The following is a 12,050-nucleotide window of genomic DNA, read 5'->3' as shown; positions in this document are numbered from 1 at the left end:
CATACCATAGCTGATATATTGATAATTAGTTTTGCTGGGTAGTGTCACTGAGACAGTACTGGGGCTACTTAAGGACAAATAACCTTGGGGAAAAGCATAGTATTTTGAAGTAAAGTTTACAAAATGTTGCTTATCTTTAACCACCACCCTATAGCATCTAAATCTACACATTCACCATTCTACAAACTGTGTGGCACCAATAGGCTTTGGCAGGCTACTTCCCAAATACAGTTTTATTTTTATAACATTTTATTCCAAGGTATTTTACATAAGAACAGCTGTATGCTATATACAGAAAATTACTACCATTAGAAACTCACATAAAGATAGAGATAACTGGAGCTGTGGACCTTGTCTAAAAGGGCATTCAACCTTAAAACACTAATGCTGGGTACACACTTAATGTGTACCCAGCATGATGACGTCCGCGGTGGGTCCCGGCGGGGGTGCCGGCATCGGCAAGTGCATACTGGTGTGTCTAGTGCCAATATTTACTGAAGACTTTGTGCACAGTATGGAGAAAGATTACAAACAAGAAATAAGAAAGTTCAGGGATGCAGGGGTGGGGTATGAAATGGGAGTAGGGTAGAAGGGAAGGTCTAAAGATTGATGATAAAGTAGTTGTGAATTCAAGTAAAATATCTGTTGAAGCAGGTTGTTTAATAAATTCTTATTATAAATCAAAATGGTCAAGGAATGACAAATTAATGTAGTAGTATAATAAAGTGTCACAGCCATGCATAAGGAATAATTTGTAGAATGTCAATGGTATCAATGGTTAAAATTTGAAAATTATTATAGCAGTAAAAATACAGACATAATACTTGTGATATTACTCAGAACACTCTGAGAACACACTGAGGAAACCATATACTGATGATGGATGATACACCTGTTTACCATTTAAAATGTATTTTATAGGGTTATTGTTTACTTATTTACAATATTGAATATCATAATTAAATTGTAATACTACATTTTTTATTATTCAACATTTTTCACATTGAAAGGACTATTTCTGATTTTGCAAAACTTTTTCTGCAACATTATTTCAATCTGGGTCCAAAATTATGTACCTTTGCAAATTATTGTTATGACAGTTTGGATATGTTATATTAATATAATTAATTTGTATTGTATTTTATGTACAATTTTACTGCAGGATATTTTTTTTAGACAGGCAACCAGCTCTATACTAAAAGGTCTTGATTTATGGGAAAAAGCTGATGAGGTTTTTAAGTTTATTATTAATAATTGTAGTTGTTTATATTTTTGCCATCTTCTTGAAAACATTTACAGGTAGTTATTCATTGTTTGATTGTCATTACTGATTGCTGTGTATATATGAGTATAGGTTGATATATTCCATAAAAAAAACTTTAACAATTATAATCTGCATAAAAAGCAATGAAAATTGATATAAATAAACAATGTTTTTTTCTTCAACAGTTACTCCCAGTGACTTAACATGGGAGCTACTACCACAGACTGGTCACATACCAACACCAAGAGAGGGGCATGACATTTTGTAAGTATAAAGTCTGGTGAGTGTAAGGTTTCAGATTATGGGGGGAATTTCAATTGCCTGCAGTAAATTACTGCATGTAATAACGGGAGGTAGCCTCGGGCTTTCACGCCCAGGGCTGTTCAATTAGTATCCTGCATTCGCCCAAAAGCCTTGTTAACACACATTAAAAATATGTGTTAACACAGGTTATGGGGCGTTAATGTACAGGATCCATGATAAGTAATTGAATATGGGCCAGTGATGAATTATTATTATTATTATTATTATTATTATTATTATATTATCCTTTATTTATATGGTGCCACAAGGGTTCTGCAGTGCCTTACACAGTACATAAACAAATGAGCACACAAGAAAACAGATATTAACAGTACAAACAATGGAGGACAAATACATATAGGCATAACACTTAAATAAGCAGCATGGTGTCTGTAACCAAGGGTTGGGTGCTGTTGTAAATTAGAGTATAATCAAGTGAAGGAGAAGAACATGAGGGAAGAGGGCCCTGCTCATGAGAGCTTACATTCTGAAGGGGAGGGGCAGACAAACATGGGTGACACAGATGGGCTGGATTCAAGGGTCACAGTAATATAACATCTATGGAGAGGTTAATCTAAACTTAACAGGAAAAAACAATGAGTTCTGCAAAATTTCACCAAACCTCATGATTTGGGGGCCACAACCAAGGACCATTTGAGAGGTCATCTTGTTGCATCGTTTGGTATGGCATAGATGGAGTGGATAAGAAGATTGCATGGGGAGATCAGCAGGGATTAGCACCCATTCAATTAACAGGGCTAATTAAATCCCACCCTATATATTTGTTTTCTACTACAATATCTGATTTTCATTTTCAATACATTCTTGTGAGTTACAAATTAACCAGAGGGATTATATGTATTTATGGCCTTAGCACAAGAGAAATAGTAAAATTATATTGAAATTATTTGCCAATTTATAACTATATTTATGACACAAATCTGTGACTATTTATAAATTATTAGAGTCTAATACATTTTTATTATGTTGTTGTAGAGGGCCATTAAGTTGTGTAAACTTTATGAACAGTATTATTTAAAAATTATTTTAATATTTATATTGTATGTTATTAAAAGGAACATAACTTCTATTTGTGAGGGTATTTTAATTACTAAAATAATTTCAAATAAATGCCTTCTTATTTGGAAAATATTTTTATAAACTCCAGAATATATAAAAAAATATTTACATAATCCTGTATAATGATATTTTCATTAAGTTAGTAAACTTCTGCTGTCCTTAATTATTAGTTACCAACATGTTTTTGTTTATTTGTATTTTTTTTTCATAATATCAATTTTTTTTATCATTAGTGAACTGTGCAGCAGATTAGAAGATAATGGGGGATATTGTAATTTAATTTAAATTCAATTATCAAAATGTTATAGATATTTCATACAGTTTATATATTCATTAATCAGATCTTAAGATCTTAACATTATTTTGTATTACCATTAACAGATTAATTGGTATTTTTAGGCCCAACAGTTCTGATATCATCACCTTCCTGATGAACGTCTTGCACTTTCCCAGCAACATTTAGCTTTGAGTCTTATACAAGTAGTAATTATACAGTTATCTCTGATATTCACTGAGTCTTCTCTAATCTAGTTCTTACATCTGTCCTAGATTTCTTAGAACACTCCCCATTTTCCCCAGACAAAATATTTAACTCATAATACTTATTTTCCAATACTTCACACCCCGGTTGCACCCATATTGACAGTATGCTTAGGAATTAATTATAATACCTGTTTAACTTTATTTGGAACATAAAAGGAAGTACAGTATATTTGTCTCAACTTTGTTTTCTGGATTTTAGTTAATTATTAATATTAATATATTATCTTATTTTGGCTATATGCTTCTGTGTATAACTGTTTATTTAGTATCCATATACAGCATAATATTACATTGTATTTATGTGTTATATACTTAAAATTTAAGGTAATATTTTGTGTAATGTTTGCATTCAAGTTTTTAGAATATAATTTTATGTAACTATTATTTAATAATACAGAACTGATTTTGGTTTAGGATATATGTATTGTTTGAAATGGCTTCATTGTTGTGACATGCCTGTGATAAATTTGGCTCTTGGCACCCATAAAAAATAAAAATAACAATTAAATTCAATTAAATCATTGTCATCACAATTCAATTTAAAAAAAATTCAATAAAAGTTTAAATAAGTATCTTAAAGGGAATAATCCTGTAAATAATACATTATAGACAGTCTGTGTGGATGATTATGGATCGTTAGCTGTGCAATTGTAATATTAGCAGAGCAATATCTCTTTATGCCACTCAAACAAGTGTGTAACATATTTGTGGAAACTATCTTAGGACCAGCCAGTAAAGAAAATATAGGACCTGATTCAGAGTTGAACGCAAGACTGCTTTGCAGACAGATCTCACTTTTTCTAAGCAAATATGCATGTGTCAGATCTGAGCATATGCATCTGCAAGCGATTCAGTCGCATATCACTCCCCGTTTTCAGGCTCGGCAGATCACAAAAGGTTTTTAGTTTTGAAAGTAGATCTCCGAGTCAGAAAAGTTTGACTACCCCTGCCCTAGTATGTCTTCTGGCATCCAATGTTAACACTCTGTGAAGTTTTTGTCCAAATCCATCCATTGAAAGGCTGTCTGGGTGAAACTTCTTCCCAGCGTAGACCAACGGGAGGTCCGACTTGGACCCTAACCCTCCTTAAACCTGGCCAGGACTTAACTGTACCACCTCGCATTGGTTTCACCCAATCGGTGGAGGGGTGTCAGAATGCATAACCGGACAGACAAACAAACAAAGAGACCAATTAATTTTATAAGATTATTTTGAATGATGTCACTTTTTAAAACACTTAGGTTTTCTCTTATTAAGTTGTGATGCAGTGGATTGTCATTGTACATTTATATATTATACCAATGGTGGCACATATTTTTAAACTATTAATATATAGCATACTGATAATGATTTTCACCATTTCACAGTGTTGTAAACAGGAAGATATATCTATTTGGAGGTTGCTCTGATAAAAGTACAGGTGAATGTCTCCCAGGAATGTACTCATTTGACCTAGGTGAGCAATAATGAATGTAGAAAGTGGATTTAGATATTATGTGGTAAACATATTTGCACAGTGTATGTAAGCAACTAAACACCATCAGAAATTGTAATGCCCAGAACAGATGGAACAGACAGGGCCCCCTCTCATCTCCTCCCTTTCACGACCAGGGCTGCGTGTGGCCGGGGTCAGTGAACCTTACCTTTCCGGACACTCTGGCGGGGTCCCTCTGGTGGGGGCGTGGGCATCTGGAGATCTGCGCTGCATGCCACGGGGTCCTGGAGGCACAGTGTCCTGGATGCTGGTGTGAGCATGGGTCACTGTGGCAGTGCTGCTGCACGACATGGGTGTTGCCATCTTGGATTGCATCAGGTGACACACTTTAGCCAATCCGGTCAGTGCATTGTTAGGAGTCCTAGCAACCATGATGCACTTCCTCTGGGTATTTAAGGGCTGAGCTGCAGTCCTTTCTTTGCCAGTGCAACATTATTCCCAGTGCAAGCTAGGTGCTAGTTGTCTGAGCTCCTTTGCTGTTTACCTAATCCTAGCCCAGTTTATAACACCTCTGATTGCTCCAGGTTCCAGTTTTTCTCGTTAACCCTCTGTGTGCCAGCAGCGCTGCTTCCAGCAACCACCCCATGAGGGATTCCTGCTTAAATATCCTGACTGTCGGTGTTCCTCCCCAGCTATCCAGTTACCTGTTGTCCGTCCCCGCAGGCCTTATTGGGTACACTTCCGTCAGAGCCACTCTCTGCCAGCGGGCCACCCATCAGCAACACTCCTCTCAAACCAGCGTCCTTCCAGTACCAGAAGTCTGTTCTCAAAACCTCTCCTGGTTCCACCCCGGGTCCAAATTCTCAATCACCCGTGACACAGATGACACCCCCGACACATTGGACACAAAGGTCCAACAAACCCTGGCACCCAGAACATGCTATGATGGATTTATAGCACACCTATACTGACTTTCAGAACACTCAAGAATGCTATTTGAACATCAATCCTCTTATACTATATTCACGATTTGAGGCCTATCAGTGACAGTGTGATTTGTGAGCACCTGGTTATTTTTCCTTTAATTAAAACACACATTTCTCAATAATTTCGTCATTCCTGGTACTTGACCACACATCCTCACACATTGCAGTCATACATCTTACACATAAAGCTATTTGCTCCTGCACATGAAGCCTGGTAATTCTAACTATATGAAGCTAGTTGTATTGGTCATTATAAAATCATTGCAGCTAAGCAGATCTGTGTAGTGTGTGGCTGCAGGGCATTGGATGTGTGGCTGCAGGCTACATAGATCTTTTTAGATGCAATGGTTTTATACTGAAAATTAGCTTCATATAATTAGAATTACCAGGCTTCCTATGCAGGAGCAAATAGCTTCATGTGTAAGGTGTGATTGCTGAGAAATGCCTACCCTCCAACATGACCCGTTCCATTAGGTAAACAATGCTCTGCTCCTGGACTTCCCACCTAATGTATGATTGCAGCCACCTGTGTTGAACTAGGTAATTGATGAGACATGTGTTTCAGCACAGGTGGCTGCAATCATAAATTAAGAGGGAAGTCCAGGAGCAGAGCATTTTGTACCTAATGGAATGGGTCATGTTGGAGGGTCTGAGAAATGTGTATTTTAAATAAAGGATGATGTAACTGAAGGTGCACATATCCTCCTGTACTTACAGGAGCCTGTCTGTATGCCCTGTTTACCATAAACCATACTTACAGAGCAGGCTTCCCGAGTCCGGGACCGGTACATACGTTCCCCCTATACCAGTTAACAGTCTGTTTGCAGCATTCTACTGTAAGTCACATGATAATATGGAGGTGTGACACAGTTGCTGCCCAGTGTATGGTGGCCACATGCTGTGACACAGAGTGGGCGGAGCCTGATAGACATGTTCGGGGCCAGGGATGAAAGCTTGTGGGAGCATGGGAACGCGGAGAGGACAGTGCCGCCCCAGGGACACAGCAAGTCAAGTGGACTTTGACAGCAAACACAGGGACCTGGCTCACACAGTGGGAGAGAGTTGAGTACGTGAGGATGGCTTTGGGCTGACAGGTGAAGTGGAATGCTGAGGGGAGGCTGTCATAGTCTATGTCTCGTGGGGGGTGTTGTCGCACATCCCTTGCCCTGAGCTTATGAGATAATCACCCACCTGGTAGGAGAAATCTGATAGTGTATAGGAAGATATTGGGTGTTTTCAGCATGTCATAATTGGTAGGATAGTGAGTTTAATCTGAAAGTATATGTAGGGGCGTATCTACCCATTGGCCAGGATGGCACTTGCCAGGGACGCCGACCAAAGGGGGGGCACCGTCCGGCAGTGCCACCAGTAGCCAAGGGGTGAACAAGTCCCCCGGCCCCACTGCGGTCTGCCCTACACCATTTACAAACACATAGCCGCCAGCGGCGGCTGTGTGTTTGTAATAGCAGCCAGCTAATGAGAGTCAGACAGACTCTCATTTGCTGCTGCGTCGTCCGCGGAGGGAGCCGGCTGGAGCTCACTAATGAGCTCCATGTGCCGGCTCCCCCCGCAGCATGTGATGGGAGAGATGTCATACGTCATGATGTCTCTCCCATGCAGGAGAAGAGCGGCCGGGACTCAGAGCAGACAGCGGTGATCACGTCAGGAGCGGGGATCAGGTAAGTTGAATTTTCATTTGTTCTTTGTATGTGTGTGTGTAAGCCTGGCACTACAGGGGGGGCACTGAAATAGGGGGTGGCAGCTACTGGGGACACTTTATGGGGGGGCACTGTATAGGAGTGGCCACTACTGGGGGCAATTTATGGGGATGGCCTCTACTGGGAGCACTGTTTAGGGGTGGCCACTACTGGGGGCAATTTAGGGGGTGGGTGGCCACTACTGGGGGCACTGTATAGGGGTGGCCAATACTGGGGCAATTTAGGGGGGTGGCCACTACTGGGGGCACTATATAGGGGGGACTACTACTGGGGGCACTGTATAGGGGTGGACTACTAATGGGGTCCTCTACTGGGGGGCACTGTATGGGGGGGACTACTACTGGGGGCACTGTATAGGGGGGCTACTACTGGGGGCACTGTATAGGGGGGCTACTACTGGGGCAATGCAGCATAAGAGGGGAATAACTACTGGGGGATTACTATTGGGGGCACTGCATGGGGGGGGCGCCAGTCCATTACATTGCCAGGGGCGCTTGGATCACTAGATACACCCTTGAGTATATGGCCAGCATAAGTAACTCTGACCTCTTTCACCAGTAATGTCATTACCAGGCCCATAGAGAGTCGGTCCACACCCCGGGTAATATTTGGGGTATGGCGTTGGCAGCGTACCTCTGCTGTGTTGTGCACATGCACGACGGCCAATCTGCACATGCGCATTACACTTTCACCCAGCAGGGATTCGGCAGTGCCTGGAAGGCTGCGCTGAACCCAGAAAGTCTGTTGCTAGTTCCCTAATGACGGCAATGGGGCCCGTATCGCTCTCTATAGATGGCATAAGCAATACAGTGACAAACAGCGGTAATCTTAGTTTACCGCTCTTTGTTAAATATTGAAAGGAGGACATAACCCCTATAGTGAGTGCTAAAGGGGTTATATCTCATTAAATGGGGTTCATAGTGTTTTTCTCTTTTGGCAATTTTTTTCTCAGTGACAAGGAAATTTCATTCCTGAAATGACTTTATATCATATAAAGTGCACTTTCATTTTGAGTACAAATTTTGACAGGGAATTTGACCAGGAAAACTAGAAAAAAAACAGGTAGAGACAGGAAATCTGAAAATGTCAAAAGTTGAAACATTGGCCCTGATTCAGAACCGGACGCTCTGACCAGAGCGCTCGCTCTGAATCAGGGCCCTCCTCCATTAATATGGAGCGTCCTCCTGGACGCTCGTATAGCTGTGGGTCACCACCCACAGCATATACGAGCGTGCAAAAAGATGGTCGCGATGGTCTTGACCATTGCGACCATCAGACTTGCGAGGGAAACCCTGCGGTCGGGTTTCCCAGCCGCAAGGCCAGGAGTGATTTTGGCTCTATCAGAGCCAAAATCACTCCCACTGACATCACTAGTGATGTCAGTGGGGCCGGCTTCAGACGGTAGGCGTTCCCATGGGAACGCCTCCGTCTGGCAGGCACGCCCCCGGCACGCCCACCAAAGGGGGCGTGCTGTCAATCAACATCGACAGCACGCCCCCTTTGGTGCGAGGACCAGAGCGATGGAAAGTCCTTCGCTCGCCGGGTCTCGCGCATGCGCACGACGGAGCTCCCTCCGTCGTGCGCATGCGCAGTGGGGACCATCGACCCACTTGCGAGCGTACTGCCGCTCGCGAGTGGGTCTGAATGACCCCCATTGTTTTGGAATATCCAACACCTACTGAGCATGTCAGTCTCAGGACATGTAATTCTGCCAAATTATATAGATTAAGTAGTTGGTTTTAATAGTACTATCTCTAAGAGGATTTCCACACAATGCAATTTATGATGTCATTATTACCTTTTTTGCCCTAATGTCCCTGATTTTATTGGGCAGAACTTCATTTTTACACATTTATGCACATTTAAAACAGTACTTATGTGAAGAACATTTTATCAGGGCAGTTCCAAAATATGGAATATGAGTGCGCTCCTTGTTATGTTTTAGGTGTAAATGTAGGCATTTACTGAAAATGAAATGGTCTGTACATCCACATGTTTGGTGGTTTATACAGTATATGCCAGTGTTGGCTACCCTCGACACTCCAGCTGTTGTGGAACTATATATCCCAGCATGCCCTGCCACAGTTTTAGCATGCCCTAATAGCAAAACTGTAGCAGTGCATGCTGGGTTATGTAGTTCCATAACAGCTGGAGTGTCAAGGTTAGCCAACACTGGTATATGCCCTTTAATGTGTTTTCAGGTGGCAGGAAATTGAATACAGATGTGTTCACATACATCTTACCACATACATCTTAGGACCTGATTCATTACGGATCAAAACTGCGATTACGCACGCAGACGGCCAATTGTTGCGTACTGCACATGCGTATGCATCACGCAGACCCATCGCAGAGTGATTGACAGGAAGCGACCGCTTCGGGGTGTTGACGGGGAGTAGTCGGTGAAACGCAGACGTGTCAGTGCATTTGAATGCCATTACAGGGGCGCGCATAAATTAGCCACTGCGATGCCATACGCAGCCTGAGCTCCCACTGTGTGTGATGAGGTTAGCAATTCTGAGTAAGGTCAGACCTGTTGTAATTGTGCATGAGGCTCCGATGGTACTCGATAATACCGATGGTTTCTCAGGCTTCCAATGTATTACGGATGTGAGTAAGGGGAAGTGGGCGACCTTATGTTACGCTGCGGGGACATTGCGATTGCAAACATTAGCATATTTTCGCAGTGTGTCTGTGTGCGTAATCACAGCTGCGATCGCAATAGTGATCCATAATGAATCAGACCCTTAGTGCGCTACAAATCACGTTAAACATAACGAGTGAGTGCCGAGCGTCTTTTCATGCAACTTTTTACCTTCAAATGCATCTTATTCGCAATGCTACACTGCATTTTGCATACAGATACACCCGCAGTCGCACACAGGGCCTGATTCAGCACAGATCACATGGCTGCGTTAGCTGTGAAAACATGTTAATGAAAATAATCACACGGCAACCGCAGCACTATACCAAGACGCCCATCACTGTATAAAGTCGCCCAATTTCCATGACATGCATCCGCAAATCAGCAAAAACATCGGTAACATCGGAACCATTCGCACAATTGTAGTTGACCTGACCCTACCGCAGAAACTGCTAAACTTCCTGTCGCTATCTAAACCTCTGCCAGTGTATGCAATCGCAGGGGCTCAACTATGCATGCCTCTGTAAGGGCGTTCAAACGCACAGGCAAGCCTGGGTTCCGCCGACCACCCCCCCTCTCCACCCCCAAACAGTCACTTCCTGTCAATCATTCTGTGAAGACTCTGCGTGCTCACTGCGATCGCATCACGATCGCAGCGGCCGGTTCACGCACATGCACTGCGATGCATACGCAGAATGCAAACATCGGCCAGCTGCATGCGAACGCAGCTGTGCGATCCGTGCTGACTCAGGCCCACAGAATATAAGCATACCTCATATCATTTTAATCAGCAGAAGCTGCTTATGCATCCTATTTGCATCACTATGCGCATAAGATGCATTTAAAGATAAAAAGTTGCATGAAAAGATGCTCTGTGCTACAGAGTCACGCAACAAAATGGCGCTACTAGAAGGGCTGTTTAACGCACAAGGAAGTAAGATGTATTTGGACACATCTGTGGTATAGCCATGTCCCTACATGATACGTTATCCTTAGAGGAGCTACTGTAGCTATATTACAATGTGCAACAATATGGCATATAAGACTCAAAGTATGCCAGTATACCATAATACCAGGTTCTTAATTTTGGGACTAAAAGTATAGTATGCATGCAAATTTCAAACTAGGATGAATTCACAATGGAGATGAATGCCAGTCCAGAGTTTTCTGCAACAATATACAACCTTTCCATTATCACTGAATAAATAGTGAATATTACTGTACATATTCTCACACACGTTATCTACCTTTATACAGTATACCTTTCATATACTGTATCCGTGTCCTGGCATTGAGAAGATAAATTTACAAATTTGAACTAATCATCTATATTTCAGGAACATTAACATGGGAGAAATTAAAAACAAATGGAGCAGCTCCTCAAACCCTGAGTCACAGTGTTGCAACTGTCGGTGAAAATGTGTTTGTTTTTGGTGGTATTCGCCATGGAACAGTTGTAGATGATCTGCGCATGTTCAACACAGGTATTTCACTTTACACCTCACATGCACTGTGTGATTGTGTGTCTATAGTACTTAGTGTTAGTCATGGAGTTTATCACTGACTAGGAAAATATGTATTTTCTTTCCAAGATTTTTTTTTCCATGGCTTGACCCAGTCAAGTGTGGGGTCAATTTCCACCACTGGTTCAATAAGAAAACAATTGCTTAGGGCCACTTCAGGGCAATAATAGGAGTGGACAACTGCAATATCAGCCCTCAGGCATCCTAGGATATCACTTGCTTCAAAGGGGAGAGTCTCCTCTGTTAATTCAAAATCAAAATGTTACTTACAAAATAAATACTAGACTTTAAATATTCTCACCTAGATTGCCCTTATAGCAGAAAAAGTACTCAAACCTAAACAACGTTTTAATCCTAGACCTAGCCTCATATTCCATTTTTAATCCAACCTTAGCCATAATACTAGTTCAAGGTCTAATCCAACACTAAACATAACCCAGCTCAAGATCTAAATTGTAATCCATAAAACTAGCTCACAAACTAATGCAAATCTAACTATAAATCTAAATCAAGTCTAACATAAAGTTAGCTTGAGATCGAATCCAAGCCTATACA

The 12,050-nt window shown here is 41.6% G+C and overlaps 1 protein-coding gene across 1 annotated transcript in view; it reads left to right on the top strand.

The window, feature by feature from the left end:
* LOC148526672 (kelch domain-containing protein 3-like) overlaps nt 1-12,050 on the top strand; it is an 88,658-nt gene that overhangs the window by 17,973 nt on the left and 58,635 nt on the right. The window contains exons 5-7 of the mRNA XM_088470260.1: nt 1,450-1,528; nt 4,557-4,645; nt 11,310-11,456. Coding sequence (XP_088326386.1) covers nt 1,450-1,528; nt 4,557-4,645; nt 11,310-11,456 — 315 coding nt within the window. The remainder of the gene's footprint in view (nt 1-1,449; nt 1,529-4,556; nt 4,646-11,309; nt 11,457-12,050) is intronic.

Source organism: Taudactylus pleione, unplaced genomic scaffold (genome assembly GCF_031769625.1).
Source record: "Taudactylus pleione unplaced genomic scaffold, aTauple2 ptg000095l, whole genome shotgun sequence".
In the NCBI taxonomy this organism is placed as follows: Eukaryota; Metazoa; Chordata; class Amphibia; order Anura; family Myobatrachidae; genus Taudactylus; species Taudactylus pleione.
This window is presented reverse-complemented; position numbering and strand designations above follow the sequence as displayed.